We start from the raw sequence: 24,177 nt of genomic DNA on the forward strand, positions 1-24,177 counted from the left end.
TGTCTCTATGTGTTGACGACTTTTGTACTTCGCAAGCGCTCAGTACAGTGCTCTGCACACAGTAAGCGCTCAATAAATACAATTGATTGATTGATTGTTGGGTAGGGACTGTCTCTATGTGTTGCCGACTTGTACTTCCCAAGCGCTTAGTCCAGTGCTCCGCACACAGTAAGCGCTCAATAAATATGATTGATTGTTGGGTAGGGACCGTCTCTATGTGTTGCCGACTTGTACTTCCCAAGTGCTTAGTCCAGTGCTGTGCACACAGTAAGCGCTCAATAAATACGATTGATTGATTGTTGGGTAGGGACTCTATGTGTTGCCGACTTGTACTTCCCAAGCGCTTAGTCCAGTGCTCTGCACACAGTAAGCGCTCAATAAATACGATTGATTGATTGATTGTTGGGTAGGGACTGTCTCTATGTGTTGCCTACTTGGACTTCCTAAGCGCTCAGTCCAGTGCTCTGCACAGAGTAAGCGCTCAATAAATACGATTGATTGATTGATTGATTGTTGGGTAGGGACTGTCTCTATATGTTGCCAACTTGGACTTCCCAAGCGCTTAGTCCAGTGCTCTGCACACAGTAAGCGCTTAATAAATACGATTGATTGTTGGGTAGGGACTGTCTCTATGTGTTGCCGACTTGTACTTCCGAAGCGCTTAGTCCAGTGCTCTGCACACAGTAAGCGCTCAATAAATACGATTGATTGATTGATTGTTGGGTAGGGACTGTCTCTATGTGTTGCCGCCTTGTACTTCCCAAGCGCTCAGTCCAGTGCTCTGCACACAGTAAGCGCTCAATAAATACGATTGATTGATTGATTGATTGTTGGGTAGGGACTGTCTCTACGTGTTGCCGACTTGTACTTCCCCAGCGCTTAGTCCAGTGCTCTGCACACAGTAAGCGCTCAATAAATACGATTGATTGATTGTTGGGTAGGGACTGTCTCTATGTGTTGCCGCCTTGTACTTCCCAAGCGCTCAGTCCAGTGCTCTGCACACAGTAAGCGCTCAATAAATACGATTGATTGATTGATTGTTGGGTAGGGACTGTCTCTATGTGTTGCCGACTTGGACTTCCCAAGCGCTCAGTCCAGTGCTCCGCACACAGTAAGTGCTCAATAAATACGATTGATTGATTGACTGATTGATTGACGGCTCTGCTTCATCTCCTAGGACCCCGTTTTGTTTTCCGGGACCATCCGGATGAACCTGGACCCGCTTGGGAAGTACTCGGACGGAGCGCTGTGGGAGGCTCTGGAATTGTGCCACCTGAAGGATTTCGTGCAGGCCCTTCCCAACAAGCTGAGCCAGGAAATTGCAGAGGGAGGCGAGAACCTCAGGTATAAAAGGAGGGATGGAGAGGACTGGGCCGACCCCTTGCCAGCCTCCCTCACTCTACTGGTTTCCAGGAGAGAGCAGTTGCAATCAATCAATCAATCAATCAATCGTATTTATTGAGCGCTTACTGTGTGCAGAGCACTGGACTAAAGCGCTTGGGAAGTCCAAGTTGGCAACATATAGAGACCGTCCCTACCCAACAGCGGGCTCACAGTCTAAAAGGGGGAGACAGAAAACCAAACCAAACATACTAACAGAAAAAAATAAATAGAATAGATAGGTACAAGTAAAATGAATAAATAAATAATAATAATAATGGCATTTATTGAGCGCTTACTGTGTGCAGAGCACTGGACTAAAGCGCTTGGGAAGTCCAGGTTGGCAACATATAGGGACCGTCCCTACCCAACAGCGGGCTCACAGTCTAAAAGGGAGAGACAGAGAACAAAACCAAACATACTAACAGAATAAAATAAATAGAATAGATAGGTACAAGTAAAATGAATAAATAAATTAATAATAATAATAATGGCATTTATTGAGCGCTTACTGTGTGCAGAGCACTGGACTAAAGCGCTTGGGAAGTCCAAGTTGGCAACATATAGGGACCGTCCCTACCCAGCAGCGGGCTCACAGTCTAAAAGGGGGAGGCAGAAAACAAAACCAAACATACTAACAGAATAAAATAAATAGAATAGATAGGTACAAGTAAAATGAATAAATAAATAATAATAATAATGGCATTTATTGAGCGCTTACTGTGTGCAGAGCACTGGACTAAAGCGCTTGGGAAGTCCAGGTTGGCAACATATAGGGACCGTCCCTACCCAACAGCGGGCTCACAGTCTAAAAGGGGGAGACAGAGAACAAAACCAAACATACTAACAGAATAAAATAAATAGAATAGATAGGTACAAGTAAAATGAATAAATAAATAATAATAATAATGGCATTTATTGAGCGCTTACTGTGTGCAGAGCACTGGACTAAAGCGCTTGGGAAGTCCAAGTTGGCAACATATAGAGACCGTCCCTACCCAACAGCGGGCTCACAGGCTAAAAGGGGGAGACAGAAAGCAAAACCAAACATACTAACAAAATAAAATAAATAGAATAGATAGGTACAAGTAAAATGAATAAATAAATAATAATAATAATGGCATTTATTGAGCGCTTACTATGTGCAAAGCACTGTTCTAAGCGCTGTAATAAATATGTACAAACATATATGTACAGGTGCTGAACGGCTCTAACAAGTGCTTAGTACAGTGCTCTGCGCACAGTAAGCGCTCAGTAAATACGACTGGATGAAGGGGAAATCGTGGCAGCAAGGGAAACCTAGACAGCAGGAGGGCAGGGGCGAGGCAGCGAGAATATGCCTGAAAACAGTTTTCTCGCTATCAAATGATCCCAATGCCAATTAGTTTGTCTCTTTAAATGTGATCCTTAGCCGTCTGTAACTGAAGAGAGGCAGCTTATTAAGTACAGGCTCATAACCGTAGGGTCCTTCGCCCATCGAAATGCTGTGAGAGACGTGGGATTTGGACTTCCCTTCGGCTCAGAAATAGCTATTTTTTTTATCAAAAATAAATAGCTATAATTCTGTTTATTCTGATGGTATTAACACCTGTCTACTTGTTTTGGTGTTTGTCTCCCCCGTCTAGACTGTGAGCCCATTGTTGGGTAGGGACCGTCTCCATATGTTGCCAACGTATGCTTCCCAAGCGCTCAGCACAGTGCTCCGCACACAGTAAGCGCTCAATAAATGCGATTGAACGAATGAATCATTTCCAGCTGCTTAAGGAAAGGACCCAGAAGCCCCTCCACTATAGTATAGGCAGCGCATCAATGCCCCGTCTTCGCCAGCTCTAACCCAACTTTGCAGAATCGAGATTATTCTGATATTCACTGGTAAGCAACCCTGTAATTCATTCATCCATTCAATCGTATTTATTGAGCGCTTACTGTGTGCAGAGCACTGGACTAAGCGCTTGGGAAGTCCAAGTTGGCTACATATAGAGATGGTCATCATCATCATCAATCGTATTTATTGAGCGCTTACTGTGTGCAGAGCACTGTGCTAAGCGCTTGGGAAGTACAAGTTGGCAACATATAGAGACAGTCCCTACCCAACAGTGGGCTCACAGTCTAAAAGGCCACTTGCCTTAGTTTGGTTCCCCAGGTGCTGAATTTGAAACAGGCTAATACCAAACGATATCCATCTTATATATATATATATACATTCCAGTCAGAACGCACCATTTTAGAACACAATTTGACCAGAAGGCAGCAAGTTGCCACGACTGTGAATTAGTTAAAATGCCAGGAATGCTGTTCCGAGCAGACCGATGATTTCTATCGTTTCTATCAGGAGGTCATTAATCCATCAATCAGTGGTATTTAGTGAGTGTTTACTGAGTGCAGACCATTGTACTAACCGCTTGGAACACGATCGCTGCCCTCGGGAAGCTTATCAGTTGCAATTATTTAAAATTCAATGTTTCCGAGAAACTGGCATCAAGCTGTTTCAAACTGATTGTCCGTGCGGTGGTAGAGAAAACATCCATTTTGACTGCCTAAACCAAGCTGTAGAAGACTTTTTAGTTTTCTACAACTCTCTTGAATTTTACCTGTCGTGACAGGAGCTCTGAACTCTTTCAACTGATTTCAAATCATCTTCCCTCAACCCTCCTTACTGCTGAAATGATGTCTGACACAAGAAGAGTTTTTGATGACATGAACAGGAGTGCATATACTTTTTGTTCCTAAGTCAACCTGGCCTTTACTACCCAACAGTGGGCTCACAGTCTAGAATGGTAATGGTAGCCCTGTTAAGGAAGACAACTTCTGGGAAATTTTCCTGCTGGTGGGAGTTTTACCCCATGTGAGAGAAGTGGGAATGTGGGTTCTCACAGGATGAACGGCACATTTTTTTCCTTACTTCCCTCCTCTAAGGTCTAGAGTTTCTGGGGAACCGTTCCCTGTCCGCTTCAGTATTGGTGAAGTGCTGTCCCCTCTGGGGCACGAGAGCAGGCAGCGTGGCTCAGTGGAAAGAGCCCGGGCTTTGGAGTCAGAGGTCGTGGGTTCAAATCCCGGCTCCGCCAATTGTCAGCTGGGTGACTTTGGGGCGAGTCACTTCACGTCTCTGCGCCTCGGTTCCCTCATCTGGAAAACGGGGATGAAGACTGTGAGCCCCCTGTGGGACAACCTGATTCATTCATTCATTCATTCAATCGTATTTATTGAGCGCTTACTGTGTGCAGAGCACTGGACTAAGCGCTTGGGAAGTCCAAGTTGGCAACATACAGAGACGGTCCCGACCCAACAGTGGGCTCACAGTCTAGAAGGGGGAGACAGAGCACAAAATATATTAACGAAACCTCCCCAGCCCTTAGAACAGTGCCTTGCACCTAGTAAGCGCTTCATAAATTTAGACTGTGAGCCCACTGTTGGGTAAGGACTGTCTCTATATGTTGCCAACTTGGACTTCCCAAGCGCTTAGTACGGTGCTCTGCACACAGTAAGCGCTCAATAAATATGATTGATTGATTGATTGATAAATGCCCTCATCATTATTATTATAAACCTCCCCCTCGTCCCCCTCTCCATCCCATCTTACCTCCCTCCCTTCCCCGCAGCACCTGTATATATGTATATATGTTTGTACATATTTTTTTACTCTATTTATTTATTTATTTAATTTATTTGTACATATCTATTCTATTTATTTTATTTTGTTAGTATCTTTGGTTTTGTTCTCTGTCTCCCCCTTTTAGACTGTGAGCCCACTGTTGGGTAGGGACTGTCTCTATATGTTGCCAATTTGTACTTCCCAAGCGCTTAGTACAGTGCTCTGCCACATAGTAAGCGCTCGATAAATACGATTGATGATGACGATGATAAATCAAAAGCGAAGGATGGTTCCAACCGGAGAGCTGCCTAACCACCCCATTGAAAAAAATACGCATTTGCCTCCTTGACAGCGTCGGACAGCGGCAGCTTATATGCCTGGCTCGGGCACTGCTACGCAAAACTAAAATCCTGATTTTAGATGAAGCCACGGCCTCCGTAGACTTGGAGACGGATCATTTGGTACAGAGCACAATCCGGAAGGAGTTCGTGGACTGCACGGTGCTCACCATAGCCCACAGGCTCCACACCATCATGGATTCCCAACAGTAGGTTTCCGGCGCCTTCCCAACGAACTTATTGCTTTAGAGCCCCTCGGTATACGGATTCCTTTAATTGGTTGTGCCCAACGCCTACATCCTTCGGCGACTGGATTTTCCTCCCTGTTCAGCCCGCGCTGTCGCCGGTGACACTTAATAAACGGTAGCTTGGTAATGGAATAATCCTGAACGACTTGATAAGCAGCTGGCATAGCATGACTATTCTATTCCGCGGCGCAATTACCCTCCATTTTTCTCCCGGCTGGCCACAGAGAGCCACAAATTCATTTTGGTCATTGAGGTAATTAATGGGGCTAGAGATTTTTTAGCCTGTTGCAGTCCTTCCTTCCAGAAGCCGGTTGGAGAAGGACTACACCTTGGGACTCAGGAAATCAGTTTACTTGAAAATGAGCAACACCCCCCCCCCCCATCAATCAATCAATCGTATTTATTGAGCGCTTACTGTGCGCAGAGCACTGTCCTAAGCGCTTACTTAGTAAGCCCCAGACTCCATCTTCATCATCTAGGCTGAAAGATGGCTCTCTTTCTGTTGCAGGGTCCTGGTCCTAGAATCGGGCAAGCTCGTGGAGTTTGACACCCCCCAGGCTTTGATGCAGCAGAGAGGACTTTTTTCTAAAATGGTAACAGAGGCAGCGATCACCGGTGATCCCGAGACGAACGCTGACGGGTTTTAGAAAGTCTTCGGTATTTGTTATCACGCATTTACTGATGCCAAAATAACCGATCAATTTGCCAAGCACTACCAGCAGGGCCCAAAGGCGGGCACTCTGTGGCCTTCTGCTCTTTTTTTTAGGAGAATTTTAGTCTATGATGGGTAATAGAAACCAGGTCCATTTGAGTAGGCCAAGAAACAGGTGGTCAGTACTGGTCTGAATCATGTCTATGAATTGTATTGCATTTAGTAGTGCTCAATAAATGTCACTGAAAGACGGAGCGTAACCGCCTTTCTATCTTTGCTTCTACCAACCACATTTACCCTTTCTGACCAGCAACCTCTAAATTCAGAGACGGAAGACTTACATCTGTACCCTATGAGCTGCTCACACCTTTACTGAGACTCCTTTCCCCCTTGCAGCTTTCTAATTGAAAAAGTTTGACAAAAACCTCAACAACAAAGATGTAAAAACACCCAACTTATGGCTCTTCCCCTACTTAGGAGAGGCGCCACGCCCAACTTGGTTATATTATATCTCCCGTCAAGCTTGGCTGAATGGACACTTAGCAAATACCACCATTTCAACTATTATTTTTATCCATCTCCAAGGTACTCGAGGCCGACTTCCCCCTCTAGGCTGCTTGTGAACCCATCTACATATGAATACCACAGATTGACACGCCTTGACCGCACAGAAAAAGAGCCCCACATCACAGGCTCGCTTCCAAAAATGGCGAGTTAGTTTATTCTTTCGAGAGGAAAAAAATAATTTAGCTTTTTAATATGAGGCCTCACTCGAAGAACCATCAGAACACATACTGTGAAATGGAGTGTAGCTTGAATTACTTAATCTAATACCCAGGAACTGGGGAACACCATTATATCCTTCAAGAGACCCCAGAAACATGAATTAGCCGATTTTTTCACGACTTAGAAGTAGAGGTAAACAGCATTGCCCAGTGAAAAACGTTTGCTAAATTCTAAAAATGGTCTTGAGATCAAATAATGACCCATCTTGCTTTCACTGATTTCCTCTGCCGTCATTTTTTAACGCTACTTTGGAATGGTCAGAAAAGGAAACTCCAGCACTGTGGCCAACGTGGAGAGAGAGGAAGAACAGAAGACGCGCCCAGCAGACGAGGGAAGAGTACTTTCCCTAGCGCTTAGTACAGTGCTCTGCACACAGTAAGCTCTTAATAAATATGATTGAATGAATGAACCACAACTCTCTTTTCTCTGGGCCTACTTCAATCAGTCAATCTTATTTACTAAGCACGTGGGAAAGTACCATAGGGTGGATAGTCATGTTCCCTGCCCCGAATATCCCAAGAGGCAGGTGGACAAATAGGAGGCCTTCACTTCTACCTGGGACTAGGCTTGAGCTCCTAGGAAAAAAGAGGAGAGAAGCGGTACGACAGCGATTAACTCATAACAGTTTAAATAAATTGTACTGCGGAAAATACAGCCTCATCTTTATTGACAAGTGCTCACTCAAAATGATACTTTAATAAACAATGTTGGGTATCATAAATCTTACTGTACTGGATTTTTTTGAAGGGGAAACTAAAATATCAAGAAGCTCCATTTTCAGTACTCTTCGGGACGGGCCAATGGCAACCTAAGTGCCTTAAAATGGGAACAACCTTGGGCACTGAGAGGAGAATAAAGTGCAGTTTTCAAAACAACAGCTATATAATGCCACCTAATCCACATAATCTCTTGTCTTAACGCTGCTGAGGCATCTCCGACCCATAACGACATATCAACATAAATCTCTGTGCGCTACTGAGAGGTATATAGACAATGGAATATCATCCACAAACCCAGTGGTCTCAGCCAATACAGTACCCAAATTCTCCTCCGATACGTAATAAATAAGTACCTCACACGTTCTAGAACAATACAAGCAGCTTCGTTGTAAAAATATGAAATGGAAAACAGTACTTCTAGTATAATACACCCAAAATGTATTATGTTCTCCTTTTTTTTAAAAAAAAAGTCTTTTCCAGAGTTTGTTATAGATAATTTCTTGCAGATTATGGGGGGGGTCTCGGTAACCATGTAAACAGAATCCTCTTTCAAGTACAAGACTGTATAATCCCAAACCAATGCATCTCACACTGCCTTCATTTGGTTTCGAGTAAGGTTCTAAACTAGGTTGCTTAAAAGCTGCTATCTAGCCTGAGAAATTTTCAAATTCCAGAAAGAGTCCTCCAATTTTGGTACCCCGAATTACTTAAAAATGCTTCTATTTATTTCACTGTTTGAATCTGATTTCATTGGAACCTGGAAGAAACTGACAGGGTATGAAACGCGAGAGAAATAAAGTTCCTGTTTCAGCCTAAAACCTTCCCAAGGCACACCGGCACAAGAAATTCCATGTTTCTCTTATTTATAAAACGGAATCCAATTCGTCTTTTGTTCAGGCGATGGACAGGCACGGTTATGTGATTTTTTTTCTTGTTTCTATAAAAGGGAACCGTATCCGGAACCGGGTGCATCAGCCCATAAAAAAAAACCCATTTCGGAGAAAGGTAAAGTCTCGAAAAACTAGGGAAGATAACGCCAACCTCTGCAAAACAGCCTGTCTCTTTGTAACTTAAGTTTTCTTAGTTAAAGGTCCCCGGGATGGGCAACGGGTTTTCTTAGTTAACGGGACGGGCAACGGCAATTACCTTCTAGTTAGCCACAATGGAGATAACAGACCTACAACTGCAATGAACCTACGTGGATGGCATCAGGATCATCTGGGCTTTGATTTTTAGCGGCCACGCTTAACTGCCCGCTCCCGGGAAAGGCCACAAACCTAGACTACCAATGGTACCCCCGGACACGGTACTCAGTCCTATACAAATACAGCCTCCTTGCTACTCCCCGGGCTCTTTGTGAAGCGGCTTGGATCCTTCGGATCTCCCTGCCTAGGGACGCAACCCGCCTTCAACTGTAACCAGACGCTGGAACCCCGAGATGTAAAACAAAACAGAGCGGCGTTAAAACCAGAAGCTACAAAAACAGCAGCGAGGAGACAAGAGCCAATCCATCACTTGGAGGGGCAAAAATCCCAGCTGGAAAAATGACCCGCACAGAACAGCAGGAATCTGTCGGTGGACAAGATCTGGAATCTTTACGCTTTACCCAAACTGAGTGTGGGATGTCCCTTTTGAAAAGACTGCCACACCTGGGGCTGGATATTGGTCACTGCCCAGGATCGTGTCCTGGAATTCCAAGCTGCGAGAAACGACTGGATAAATAAAGCATTTAGGAAATTAGTTGGGATTACTGGACGGTGCCGATATTTCCTCTCTAACCAAATAAGGTGCCATTTGTTGAAACTTTTTCCTGGTACAGGAAGGGTTGTAACCAAGCCCCCAAAACACACAGCCTGGCAGGGCTGCTACATCTGGTCAACCTGTTACCTGAGTACTCGCCAGGATGTTCAATCCGAACACCCCACCTCCTTGGCAAATACAGATCCCGGGGAATGTCCCGGGTGGTGCGTTCAACACCATCACGCCCGCTGCGTTCAAACGGAGAGCGGCATTCCGTAATCAAGCAGAGAGTCTACTAGGTCCTGCTAATACAATTTAGGAGGGACTGCACTTTTCGCAGTTGGCACAAACTTATTTCGCAGAACACGTCTGCTCCGCACGTGTGGTCGCACGCTACTCGGTCCGAGACGGACGCTTGTTTTGGTCCACGATCGTTTCAGACGATTTAGTTCTTCCCAAAAGGCGGGGAGGGGAGGAGGAAGGAGGTGCCGCCCACCTGAAAGCAGCCAGTCACCTAAGTGGAAAGCAATGAGAGCTAGAGTGAGTCGACACCCGGGTGTGCGGTACTATCTTTCCGGCTTGTTTTCACTTGGGAGAAGTGAAGAGGAGGAAAGAGGTCCCCCGGGTGAGGAGGAGGAGTTCAATTGAAATTGGTTTTTCGTAAATGCCTGTTGGGAATTTCAATAGCACTGACTTGAAGCGGCCAAGACCCTCCGTCGATCCCGGCTTGTATCGCCACCCCCGTCACCACCGCCAGGTCGGGATCTACCGACGTGTTGGGGTCCTTGCCGAAGAACTCGCGAATCACTTGACGGATCCGGGGAATGCGAGTTGAGCCGCCTACCAAGACCACTTCGTCGACTTCCGTCTTCCGCAGGTGCCCTTCCCTCAGGACCTGCTCGATGGGCACAAGGATCTTCTGAAAGAGATCCTCGTTCAGGGTGTCAAAGAGTTTCCTGGAGATCTCCGCTTCAAACAGGACCGGGGTCCCGAGGCGGTCCGCTTCCGGAGGGTTCGCTCGGAAAAGGCGCTCCCCGGGGTCCCCGGCTGCCGGAGAAAGCCTGCCTTCCGATGGGCCGCTCCCAACGGTCTCTCGGTCCGGCGGCGGTTGCTCCGAGTCCTCCCTTCCTCCCACGGTCAGGGACACGGCGACTCGGGCAGAGTTGTGCCGGGTCAGATTTAACTTGACCGCTTCCACCGCCTGCCGGAGTCTGTGGATTTCTTCCTTTCGGGAGGGCAGGGAGCCGTAAGCGTGATAGATCTGTTGGTACAGATACTGCAGCAGCCTCTGATTGAAATCCTGTCCTCCGAGTTTGTTGTTGCCTGAAATGGAATAAAAGAGATGTGTTACGGGGAACTCTGGGGAGGGAGGGGATCTGCGCGTTTTATTTTTACTTGCAACTGATCTGCAAGGTGCCGGGGTGAGGATAGAGACAAAGCTCCAGGTTTGGACTGGTCACTCAAAACACAAGACCACTTCGTTAATTTCTGTCTTCTGCAGGTGCCCGTCCCTCAGGACCTGCTCGAGGGCCACAGGGATCTTCTGAAAGAGATCCTCGTTCAGGGTGCCAAAGAGTTTCCCTGAGATCTCCGTTTCAAACGGGATCCCGAGGCGGTCCGCTTCCGGAGGGTTCCCTCGGAAAAGGCGAGGCTACGAAACGGGCCGTGGGCCTGGCCCCTGGGAAGACGTAGCTCTTCCTCTACCATGAACCTGAGGCTGGGGGTTCCATATACGGTTTGCCATATACAGATATTTAAATAATGGATTACTTCAATTGATTAAATACGACTGAATAAGGTCACGTGGAGGAACCACGTGAAAAAAGGAATGGCTTGGGGAGGAGAGCGAAGGCTGAAGAGGCCACCATCTGGGACACGTGCGTTGTTCTTCACTGGCTACTACATTACGCTCCGGCTCTCGGCAAGAGGGAGCTCAGTGATCTGGGGAACTGGAAAGGGAAAGAATGCCCCATCCCCCCTCCCCGGTGGAAAAAAAATGCCGCTCTTCTTCTGAAGAGCTGAAAAGTTCAGGAGCTCTTTAGCACGTGGAACTGAAGGAAGTTCCTGGAATACCAATGCACTCTAGGAACAGGACAGCAAAAGCTCGACCCATGCCGAGCATTTCGTTTCTAAAAGGCAAGGAGAACGCGGGATTTTCCCGGGCAAGGCTCCGATTCAGAATGAAAAGGGTGAGTTGAATGGATTAGAGAAGGAGGAGGAACATCACGGGGCAGGGCAGTTGCTCCGAAAGACAGCCGGAGCGCAGATGAGTCCTGCTTACCTGCCATTGCTCGGGTAAGAAACATCCCTCCTTGTTTGTTCAGCAGAGACACGTCCAGGGTCCCCCCACCCAGATCGACCACCAGGACGTTGAAGACATCGACCTTGTGGAGTCCGTAAGCCATTGCCGCCGCCGTGGGTTCGTTAATGACCCTCAAGATCTTCAGCCCTGTAATCAATCAATCAATCGTATTTATTCAGTGCTTACTGTGTGCAGAGCACTGTACTAAGCGCCTGGGAACTACAAATTGGCTCGGGAAGTACAAATTCCCATCTGTAAGATGGGAAGACGGCAGGATAATGACGACGGGACGGACGCCAAGAGCGGGGACTCCTTTTGGGGGAGCCGGGGGCCGTGCAGACCACACCACATCCTAGGGGAGCAAGCCCTCTTGGGAACAGCCGCATTAGCCTGGAAGAAACAGCCCTTTGGCTAAGGGGGCAACACTAGAGAAGCAGCATGGCCTGGCGGAAAGATCGAGGAGTTGGAGGATCTAGGTTTTTTGGGGGTTTTTTCGTGCTATCTGTAAATTGCTTACTATGTCCTAGGCACTGGACTAAGTGCCGGGTTAGTCACAAGATTATCGGGCTGGATACCGTTCCTTTTCCCACATGGGGCTCCCGGTCTTAATCCCCATTTTACAGATGAGGTGACTGAGGCACACTGAAGTTGAGCGACTCGTCCGAGGTCACGCAGCAGGTACTTAGAGAAGCGGCGTGGCTTAGTGGAAAGATCCCGGGATTGGGAGTCGGAGGTCGGGGGTTCTAATCCCGACTCCGCCACTTGTCAGCTGGGTGACTTTGGGCGAGTCACTTCACTTCTCTGGGCCTCAGTTCCCTCATCTGGAAAATGGGGATCAAGACTGGGAGCCCCAAGTGATCACCTTGGATCTACCCCAGCGCTTAGAACAGTGCTTGGCACGTAGTAAGCACTTAAAAGATACCGACATTATTATGATTATTATGAGAAGCAGCGTGGCTCAGTGGAAAGAGCCCGGGTTTTGGAGTCAGAGATCATGGGTTTGAATCCCGGCTATGCCACATGTCTGGTGGGTGACCTTGGGCAAGTCACTTAACTTCTCAGAGCCTCAGTTATCGCATCTGTAAAATGGGGATGAAGACTGTGAGCCCCATGTGGGACGACCTGCTGACCTTGTATCCCTCCTAGCGCTTATAACAGTGCTTTGCACGTAGTAAGCGTTTAACAAATGCCATCATCATCATTATTATTATTATGATTATTACTTGGCAGAGCCAGGATTAGACGCAAGGTCCTCTGACTCCCAGTCCCAAGCTCTTTCCACTAGGCCACACTGCTTCTCTAGTGTTTCCCCCATTACAAGCAGGCTGTTTCTTCCAGGGTTCGAATCCCAGCTCCGCCACATGCCTGCTGCGTGACCTTAAGCAAGTCACTTCATTTCTCCACGAATTAGCTCCCTCACCTATAAAATGGGGATTCAATCCCACTTTCTCCTACTTACACTGCAAGCCCCATGTGGGGCAGGGACCAGGTCCAATTTGATTACGTGGAATCTGCTCCAGCGCTCAGTATAGACCTCGGCACATAGTAAGCGCCTAATGGGTACTATAATAAATAATTAACTAGATTCTCTCTCTGAAAAGGAGCGACTAGAAAAGCCATGGAAAACTAAGTGGGACTAAAATGATGCCAAAAGACATTTAAATAAAGATGGAAAAACACATAACCGTAGAAGTCATTTTCTACTCTTTCTGAATTAGATTATTTTAAAGTCCTTCGGCCTTTCATATTTCTCATTTCCCACTTGGGAATTTGTGAGCTAGGCAGGATTACTCTCCCTGACACCATAATTAATTGCTATAGGATTGACCTAAGTGCTCATCCTCAAACTCTTTGACCTTCAAGGTTTAAAAATACACTTTTAGCTAGAATAAGGAAACACGTACAAAACCGGAGAAGAGATGATAATAGATAATTAGAATATTTCACGTGGGACTCATCTGATGTTAGATCACTAGCATCAAATGTTCCTCTATTAAGGGTTCAAAAGCTTCCTCGGAGACATCCTGCTACCCAATGAACATTTGGGGAGCCACAATTTATGATCCCACTGAAAAGAGCATCCGTTAGAAGGTTTTTTTTAGAAAGCATAGCTCCTCGGGTCACAAAATAGAAACCTGCAATTTGACATGCATTCAAAATATATAAACGGAGGCCAATGGCCCAGGATCCTCGGGAAAGCCACCTTAGTAAGAGTACAAGCTTCTTGGGGATGGGGGACCGGGTCCTGGGTATCTGCAGTGTTTAGCACAGCGCACACTGCATTTAGTGGGGGCTCAACAGATCCCACTGCTGTGACCGCAAACAATGAAATCTTTCCAGTTTTCACCTGCAAGGCGCGCAGCCTCAACGGTGCGGTTTCTCTGCAACAGGTCAAATTCCGCGGGCACCGAAACGACCGCGTTCAGCACCGGCATCCCGAGGTAGTCTTCGGCCATCTTCTTCAGCTTCGACAGCAGTCGAGAGCTGATGTACTCCGGGGAAACCCTGACGGTCTCGTTGCGTGTCACGGAGAATTCGGCTGATCCGTTGTTGTTGACAACCTGTGAAGGATACCAAAAATTACAACAGTCGACCGTAGGCCTCATAATAATACTTTTTAACGGCATCTGTGAAGCGCTTAGTTTGTGTCAAGCACTGCTCTCAGCGTTGGCTGGGGCAGATACATAATTATCACGTTGGACAGAGTCCCTGTCCCACAAGGAGCTCAGAGTCTAAGTAGGAGGGAGAATGGGATATTATCATTATATTTGTTTTTTACTATGTGTCAAGCACTATTCAAAGAGCTGGGGAAGGCACAAGTTAAGTTGGACACAGAGCCAGTCCCTCACGGAGTTCACAGTAAGGAGGGAGAATAGGTATTTAATCCCCCTCTTAGAGTTGGGGAAACAGGCACAGAAAAGTTAAGTGACTTGGCCACGGTCACACAGCAAGCAACTGGCAGAGCCGGGATGAGAAGCCAGGTCATCTGAGTCCCAGGCCTCTGCTCTTTCCACTAGGCCATCCTGCTCCTCCAGAGAACGGTCCCCTCAAGTCTCAACTGGCACTCTCCCTGTGTTACGACTCAATTATGGTACCTCGACCTTTGACTAGAACAGCTCCCCGGGACTCATTCACCTTAAACGGATATTGGCGGCTTTCGGTTTCCAGCTCTTCTGGGGTAAAAATTTTCCCGATGAATCTTTTGGCGTCGTAGATGGTATTCTGGGGATTGGCGTCGGCCAGTTCCAGGACGTCGTAGCCCACACGCACTTCGGTGGCTGTAAAGGACACCATGCTGGGTATGCTGAAATGGCCGTTTTCATCTGGAATGACCTTCACCTTTCCCGTGCCCGGGAGAAACACTCCCACCGAACAGTACGTGGTACCCAGGTCAATGCCAATCACTTTCGGCGTGGGCATGGGCAAATACTGTTGAGCCCAATAGCCTGCCAATAGGAGCGTCAGGACGGCTGAACCTGAAACAGATGAAAAAGAGGTCACTCAGTAGACTATATCCATTTAACGTACACCCGACTCCAATAACATGTTCAGCCGCCAAAGTGAAACCACAAATGACTTGATGCCAGAATGTGCCACTGTGGTTTTCGAATCCGTCTTCACCGAGTACTTCATTGCTCATAAATGAGCTTTGGTGCAACTTCTCAAACTCTTCCAGAACCCTATGAATAAAACGAGTAGAAATGCGGTGTGAATTAACCGACTGAGCACTGGCTGGTCGATTGATATCGGCAATCACCTAACAATTGGAGGAGCAGGTGAACGGACCGATCCACTGGAACGGCAGTGTGACCTGTCATTTGGAAAAGATTTAAACCTAGAAAATGGGATATGGGGGCTTATTCCCAAAACCCACTGCCCAATCACAGCAACAGAGATCCCACCTCTGCAGCACTGTCTCCTCCGGTAAAGGAGAGGCGGAGTGGATTCTTTCATTCAGGGAGAGAGGTCTCTTCCCCTCCTGCCTTCTCCCTGCCTCCTTGGGTTGTCAGCCCCGATGTCGGTGCTGGGTAAAGAGCTCTACTCTGGGAATCAGGAGACCTGGGTTCTAGACCTGACTGCGGCTAACATGGTTGAAGACGACAACACACACACACACACGCACATACACACCACCAAGGGCTGCAACCCTGCTTGCCAATATGGTTGTGGTGCTCTACGCTCCAGTTGGAACGTAATTCGTAATTTCTTTCCCACTAACAGGGGAAAAAGTGTTGGTGGGGCAGCGCCAGCGATTCGTGCTACAGTCAATGCCTCGAAGGCCTCAGGCTCAAAGCTCATCCGGAATAGAGAACCCATCATCAGTTTGGGATGCCACTGCACTTTCCTTTTTCCCCTAGGGGTAATAAAGCGAGGATACCGCCTACAAGTCCGTTTTAATAATAATAATAATGGCATTTATTAAGCGCTTACTATGTGCAAAGCACTGTTCTAAGCGCTGGGGTGGTTACAAGGTGATCAGGTTGTCCCATAGGGGGCTCACAGTCTTAATCCCCATTTTACAGATGAGGGAACTGAAGCATAGAGAAGCTAACTGACTTGCCCAAAGTCCCACAGCTGACAATTGGCGGAGCTGGGATTTGAACCCATGACCTCTGACTCTAAAGCCCGGGCTTTTCCCACTGAGCCTCGCTGCTTCTCTAGAACCTGGGCCACTTGGTAGGATCACTGGCCCAGGTTCTGGTGGAGAGAGATGTTTTAAGTCCTTTTAAAAAAATGAAAGGTTATGGGCTTTCTGTAAATTTCAATGATCTCCACTTCCCTTAAGCCCTAACTAAAAAAAAAAATCTGGCCAGAGTTACGATTACTCTCGTGGTGTGAACTGTAGTTATGGGACTGCACCAAAATCAAACATACTAACAAAATAAAATAAATCATCAATCGTATTTACTGAGCGCTTACTATGTGCAGAGCACTGTACTAAGCGCCTGGGAAGTACAAATTGGCAACATATAGAGACAGTCCCTACCCAACAGTGGGCTCACAGTCTAAAAGATATGTTTTAATATGTTTTGTTTTGTTGTCCATCTCCCCCTTCTAGCCTGTGAGCCCGCTGTTGGGTAGGGACCGTCTCTATATGTTGCCAACTTGGACTTCCCAAGCGCTTGGTACAGTGCTCTGCACACAGTAAGCGCTCGATAAATACGACTGAATGAAAGAAGGCTAGAAGGTGGCAGGAAATATGGTGTTAAATTTCAGACCCCACGGGGCATCTTTAGTGGTACAGTGCCCGGGATTGTAAAAGGACACAAGGAAGGCCTGGATGTACCTCAGGAATCACAACCGATTCCTCAGTCACCTCGGTAGGCCACAGTGATCACGAGACAGCGGGAGGGAATCACGGGAAACAACGGTCCGGGACAGTCGGACGTCGATTATATCACAACTTGCAGGGAAAGGCCCGGCAGAGGAAAACGGTCAACGGCAAGGAGCTCAAACAACCGCCAAGGACCCATCTGAAGCGGCACGACAAGAAAGAGGAGAGGCATGAGAAAAGCTCTGCAGATCGAATCGCGTACGACTTCAAACAATTCAACGTCACGGCTGACGGTTGAGAGGCAACGGCCAGGACTGACTGTCCTGCTGCTACGGAGAACAGGATGTTTTTCTCACACGGAGGTTTCTGGAAGATCGTGAAACCTAGGCGGGGATCGAAAACACCATCAGGTACTGAAAATGACAGGTGCAACGGACGGGACACCTGGCTTTTTCACTTCCTCTGAAGGCCCACTTCCCAAAACATTTCTTCGCCTACCCAGCTGGTGTCACAAGACCTAATGTGGTCCAGAATGTCAGGCAGACCCTACTGTACTGCACTTAAACTGGTTTCTTTCAACCGATACTTGATAAATATTCACGATTCTTCCTCTTCCACACCAATTTCCCCACCTCACCCGATGGTTGGACTCTGAATATCATCATTTCTCCCGTCCTCCATTTACTTTAAAACCCAAAAGATGTGGCAGAGTCAGGATTAGAACCCACAACCTCTGACTTGCCACTGAGCCACGCTGCTTCCCATAATAATAATGGCATTTGTTAAGCGCTTACTATGTGCGAAGCACTGTTCTATGCCCTGGGGTAGATACAAGGTAGTCAGGTTGTCCCACGCGGGGCTCACAGTCTTCATCCCCATTTTCCAGCTGAGGTCACTGAGGCCCAGGGAAGTGCAGTGACTTGCCCCAAGTCACCCAGCTGACAAATGTTGCCAACTTATACTTCCCAAGCACTTAGTAATAATAGTAATAACAATAATGATGGCATTTATTAAGCGCTTACTATGTGCCAAGCACTGTTCTAAGCACTGGGGAGGTTACAAGGTGATCAGGTTGTCCCACATGGGACTCACAGTCATCATCCCCATTTTACAGATGAGGGAACTGAGGCCCAGAGAAGTGAAGTGACTTGCCCAAAGTCACCCAACTTGTACTTCCCAAGCGCTTAGTAATAATAGTAATGATAGCATTTATTAAGCGCTTACTATGTGCCAAGCACTGTTCTAAGCACTGGGGAGGTTACAAGGTGATGAGGTTGTCCCATGTGGGGCTCCCAGTCTTCATCCCCATTTTCCAGATGAGGTCACTGAGGCCCAGAGAAGTGAAGTGACTGGCCCAAAGTCACCCAGCTGACAAATGTTGCCAACTTGTACTTCCCAAGCGCTTAGTCCAGTGCTCTGCACACAGTGAGCGCTCACTAAATACGACTGCCAGTGCTCTGCACACAGCGCTCACTAAATACGATTGAATGAATGAATGTGAGCGGGATTTGAACCCACGACCACTTACCCCCAAATCGGGACTCTTTCCCCTGAGGCCACGCTGCTTCTTTGCCCACAGTAGGTGCTCAATAAGTAGGACTGAAGGAATCAATCGTATTTATTGAGCGCTTACTGTGGGCAGGGCACTGTACTAAGCGCTTGGGAAGTGCAAGTTGGCAACATCTATATGTCTCCATATGTTGCCAACTTGTACTTCCCAAGCGCTTAGTCCAGTGCTCTGCCCACAGTAAGCGCTCAAAAAATACAACTGATTGATTGCTCTAGAGACGGTCCCTACCCAACAGTCTAGAAGTGGGAGACGGAGAACAAAACAAAGCATATTAACAAAATAAAATAAATAGGATAGATATGTACAAGTAAAACACATCAATAAATAGAGCAATAAATGCGTACAAACATATATCCATCATCAATCATATTTACTGAGCGCTTCCTATGTGCAGAGCACTGTACTAAGCGCTTGGGAAGTGCAAATTGGCAACATATAGAGACAGTCCCTACCCAACAGTCTAGACGGGGGAGACGGAGAACAAAACAAAGCATATTAACAAAATAAAATAAATAGGATAGATATGTACGAGTAAAACACATCAATAAATAGGGCAATAAATGCGTACAAACATATATCCATCATCAATTGTATTTATTGAGCGCTTACTATGTGCAGAGCACTGTACTAAGCACTTGGGAAGTGCAAATTGGCAACATATAGAGACAGTCCCTACCTAACAGTCTAGAAGGGGGAGATGGAGAACAAAACAAAGCATATTAACAAAATAAAATAAACAGGATAGATATGTACAAGTAAAACACATCAATAAATAGAGCAATAAATGCGTACAAACATATATCCATCATCAATCGTATTTACTGAGCGCTTACTATGTGCAGAGCACTGTACTAAGCGCTTGAGAAGTACAAATTGGCAACATATACAGTCCCTACCCAACAGTGGGCTCACAGTCTAAAAGGGGGAGACAGAGAACAAAACCAAACATACTAACAAAATAAAATAAATAGAATAGATATGTACAAGTAAAATACATCAATAAATAGAGCAATAAATGCGTACAAACATATATCCATCATCAATCGTATTTACTGAGCGCTTACTATGTGCAGCGCACTGTACTAAGCGCTTGGGAAGTACAAATTGGCAACATATAGAGACAGTCCCTACCGAACAGTGGGCTCACAGTCTAAATGGGGGAGACAGAACAAAACCAAACACACTAACAAAATAAAATAAATCATCGTATTTATTGAGCGCTTACTATGTGCAGAGCACTGTACTAAGTGCTTGGGAAGTACAAATTGGCAACATATAGAGACATTCCCTACCCAACAGTGGGCTCACAGTCTAAATGGGGGAGACAGAGAACAAAACCAAACATACTAACAAAATACAATAGAACAGATATGTACAAGTAAAATAAATAGAGTAATAAATATGTACAAACATATATACAGGTGCTGTGGGGAGGGGAAGGAGGTAAGTTGGGGGGGATGGAGAGGGGGACGAGGGGAAGAGTATAGAATAGATATGTACAAGTAAAATAAATAGAGTAATAAATCTGTACAAACATATATACAGGTGCTGTGGGGAAGGGAAGGAGGTATGGGGGGATGGAGAGGGGGACGAGGGGGAGAGGAAGGAAGGGGCTCAGTCTGGGAAGGCCTCCTGGAGGAGGCCTTCCATCTATCCAGGTGCCAACAGTGGGCTTGGACTTCCCAAGCGCTTAGTCCAGTGCTCTGCACACAGTAAGCGCTCAATAAATACGATTGACAGATTGATTGGGAGGCCTTCCCAGGCTGCTCCTTCCCCTCCCCACTCCTCCTGTATATATGTACATATCTATTCTATTTATTTTATTTTGTTAGTATGTTTGGTTTTGTTCTCTGTCTCCCCCTTTTAGACTGTGAGCCCACTGTTGGGTAGGGACTGTCTCTATACGTTGCCAATTTGTACTTCCCAAGCGCTTAGTACAGTGCTCTGCACATAGTAAGCGCTCAATAAATACGATTGATGATGATGATGATATGTATATATGTTTGTACGGATTTATTACTCTATTTGTACAGATTTATTCTTTTTATTTTATTTTGTTATTTTGTTATTACCCTATTTATTTATTTATTTATTTTACTTGTACATTTCTATCCTATTTTATTTTGTTGGTATGTTTGGTTCTGTTCTCTGTCTCCCCCTTTTAGACTGTGAGCCCACTGTTGGGTAGGGACTGTCTCTATGTGTTGCCAATTTGTACTTCCCAAGCGCTTAGTACAGTGCTCTGCACATAGTAAGCGCTCAATAAATACGATTGATTGATTGATTTTGTTGTTTTGTTCTCTGTCTCCCCCTTTTAGACTGTGAGCCCGCTGTTGGGTGGAGACCATCTCGATAATGTTGCCAACTTGGACTTCCCAAGCGCTTAGCGCAGTGCTCTGCACACAGCAAGCGCTCAATAAATACGACTGAATGAATGAATGAATGGGCTCACAGTCTAGAAGGGGGAGACAGACAACACCACAAAACACATTAACAAAATAAAACGAATAGGGTAGATATGTACAAGTAAAATAAATCAATAAATAGAGTAATAAATAAGTACAAACATATATAGATATATACAAGTGCTGTGGGGAAGGGAAGGAGGTAAGGCGAGGAGGGGGTATTTTCGGCTCGCAGGCCCCTGTGGCTGCTTCCCCTCCATGTCAAACGCTTAGTACAGTGCTCTGCACATAGTAAGCGCTCAATAAATACGATTGATTGATTGATTGATTGATCGCACTGACCCAGTATGGTCATCTCCCCGGCCATGGTGGTCGTCGTCGTCGCCGCCGCTTCCTCAGGCCGCTCTCGCCGGCCTCCGCGTGACGTCACACACCCTCCCCCTCCCCGCGCGGCCCCCTGGGAAATGTAGTCCGCTCCCTCCCGCCCGCAGCCCGGCTTCCGGCCGGCCGGAGAACACCAACTCCCGGCGGCCCGCGCGAGGACGCCTTAGGGAGCCAATGAGAGGGCGGGTGACGTCACGGCGCGGGGGTGGGTGGGAATTGTAGGCAGCTGGGGGAGGAAGAGGGCGGGGCCTGTCAAGGCCTAGGTTACCGTTCCACCCTGCGAGGCCGGGCAGAGTTGATCCCTTTTTCCCCCTAATAATAAAAATAATGGTATTTGTTAAACGCCTACTATTCTACATCAACATCAGTCGTATTTATTGAGCGCTTACTGTGTGCAGAGCACTGGACTAAGCGCCTGGGAAGTACAAGTTGGCGACATATAGAGACAGTCCCTACCCAACAGTGGGCTCACAGTCTAAAAGGGGGAGACAGAGGACAAAACCAAACATACTCATTCATTCATTCCTATTTATTGAGCGCTTACTGTGTGCAGAGCACTGGACTAAGCGCTTGGGAAGTACAAGTTGGCAACGTATAGAGACATATCGAGGCCGGGGAGAGCTGATAAATCAATCAATCATTTTTTTCCCCCTAAGAATGATAATAAAGGTATTTGTTAAACGCCTACTATTCATTCATTCATTCAATCAATCAATCAATCGTATTTATTGAGCCCTTACTGTGTGCAGAGCACTGGACTAAGCGCTTGGGAAAGACAAGTTGGCAACATATAGAGGCATAGGGAGGCTGGGGAGAGCTGATCAATCAATCAATCAATCAATTTTTTCCCCCTAATAATAATAATAAAGGTATTTGTTAAACACCTACTACTCATTCATTCATTCAATCAATCAATCAATCGTATTTATTGAGCACTTACTGTGTGCAGAGCACTGGACTAAGCGCTTGGGAAGTACAAGTTGGCAACATATAGAGGCATATCGAGGCCGGGGAGAGCTGATCCCTTTTTCCCCCTAATAATAATAATAATAATGGTATTTGTTAAATGCCTACTATTCATTCATTCATTCATTCATTCAATCGTATTTATTGAGCGCTTACTGTGTGCAGAGCACTGGACTAAGCGCTTGGGAAGTACAAGTTGGCAACATATAGAGACATATCGAGGCCGGGGAGAGCTGATCCCTTTTTCCCCCTAATAATAATAATAATGGTATTTGTTAAATGCCTACTATTCATTCATTCAGTCAGTCAGTCATATTTATTGAGCGCTTACTGTGTGCAGAGCACTGGACTAAGCGATTGGAAAGTCCAAGTTGGCAACATAGAGAGACAGTCACTACCCAACAGTGGGCTCACAGTCTAGAAGGGGGGAGACAGACAACAAAAGAAAACATATTAACAAAATAAAATAAGTAGAATAAATATGTACAAGTAAAATAAATAGAGTAATAAATCCGTACAAACATATATACATCTATCCAGGTGCTGTGGGGAGGGGAAGGAGGTAAGGCGGGGGGGATGGAGAGGAGGAGGAGGGGGAGAGGAAGGAGGAGGCTCAGCCTGGAACGGTGAGCTCTCAGTAGGGATTTGAAGGGAAAGCGCTGTTCTAAGCGCTGGAAGGGATACAAGGTGATCAGGTTGTCCCACATGGGGCTCACAGCCTTCATCCCCATTTTCCAGATGAGGTAACTGAGGCCCAGAGAAGTGAAGTGACTTGCCCAAAGTCACCCAGCTTACAAGTGGCGGAGCCGGGATTTGAACCCACGACCTCTGACTCCAAAGCCCGGGCTCTTTCCACTGAGCAACCCTGCTTCTCGAAGGAGATGTAGCTTCAGTAATAATAATAATAATAATAATAATAATAATAATAATAATAATGGTATTTGTTAAGCGCTTACTATGTGCAAAGCACTGTTCTAAAGGCTTTGAAGGTGGGAGAGTGGTGGTCTGTCGGTTATGGAGGGGGAAGGAGTTCCAAGTCAGTGGGAGGATGTGAGCATTGGGGTCAGCAGGGAGTTAGAGGTACAGGGAGTAGGTTAGCATCAGCGGTGTGAATGTGCCGATTGATCAATCGTATTTACTGAGCGCTTACTGTGTGCAGAGCACTGTACTAAGCGCTTGGGAAGTCCAAGTTGGCAACATCTAGAGACGGTCCCTACCCAACAGTGGGCTCACAGTCTAGAAGGGGGAGACAGACAACAAAACATATTAACAAAATAAAATAAATAGAATAGATATGTACAAGTAAAATAAATAGAGTAATAAATACGTACAAACATATATACAGGAACATTTATACATATATACAGGGGTCGTGATAGGAAGTCAGCAAGGTGAGGAAGGAGCAGGCCAGCTGATTGAGTACTTCAAAGCCAACAGCTAGGAGTTTATTTCATGCAGCGGCAGATGGGCAACCGCTGAAGGTTGTGATCAACCTCTTAGAGAAGCAGCGTGGCTCAGTGGAAAGAGCCCGGGCCCGTCTCTATATGTTGCCAACTTGTACTTCCCAAGTGCTTAGTACAGTGCTCTGCACACAGTAAGCGCTCAATAAATACGATTGAGTTGAATTGAATTATGCTGTCGAGTCGTGTCCAACCCATAATGACGGCATGGACTTATCTCTCCCAGAACGTCCCACACCTCCCTCCAGCTGCAATCGTTCTGGTAGTGGATCCATGGAGTTTTCTGGGTAAAAATAAGGAAGCAGTTTACCATTGCCTCCTTCCACGCAGTAAACTTGAGTATCTGCCATCGACTCTCTC

The 24,177-nt window shown here is 46.4% G+C and overlaps 2 protein-coding genes across 5 annotated transcripts in view; one reads left to right on the forward strand and one right to left on the reverse strand.

Annotated features, from left to right (window-relative positions):
* Positions 1-7,428, forward strand: part of LOC119945137 (multidrug resistance-associated protein 1-like) — a 91,824-nt gene extending 84,396 nt beyond the window's left edge. The window contains exons 31-33 of the mRNA XM_038766164.1: positions 1,178-1,344; positions 5,325-5,519; positions 6,067-7,428. Of these exons, the coding sequence (XP_038622092.1) occupies positions 1,178-1,344; positions 5,325-5,519; positions 6,067-6,205 (501 nt within the window). The 3' untranslated portion in view covers positions 6,206-7,428. The remainder of the gene's footprint in view (positions 1-1,177; positions 1,345-5,324; positions 5,520-6,066) is intronic.
* Positions 7,429-7,629: 201 nt separating this feature from the next.
* The window catches only part of HSPA13 (heat shock protein family A (Hsp70) member 13), a 41,852-nt gene continuing 25,304 nt past the window's right edge, over positions 7,630-24,177 (reverse strand). For 2 of the 4 annotated variants that reach the window (XM_038766250.1, XM_038766251.1), the window contains exons 2-5: positions 14,893-15,233; positions 14,105-14,318; positions 11,737-11,904; positions 7,630-10,778 (exon numbers count right to left, since the gene is read on the reverse strand). In XM_038766250.1, coding sequence (XP_038622178.1) covers positions 10,096-10,778; positions 11,737-11,904; positions 14,105-14,318; positions 14,893-15,177 — 1,350 coding nt within the window. In that variant the 5' untranslated portion in view covers positions 15,178-15,233 and the 3' untranslated portion in view covers positions 7,630-10,095. Of the gene's footprint in view, positions 10,779-11,736; positions 11,905-14,104; positions 14,319-14,892; positions 15,234-15,334; positions 15,403-21,349; positions 21,377-24,177 lie in introns of those variants that run through there. The other 2 variants (XM_038766249.1, XM_038766252.1) reach the window with 2 other exon arrangements.

This window comes from Tachyglossus aculeatus, chromosome 24, assembly GCF_015852505.1.
Source record: "Tachyglossus aculeatus isolate mTacAcu1 chromosome 24, mTacAcu1.pri, whole genome shotgun sequence".
Classification (NCBI taxonomy): Eukaryota; Metazoa; Chordata; class Mammalia; order Monotremata; family Tachyglossidae; genus Tachyglossus; species Tachyglossus aculeatus.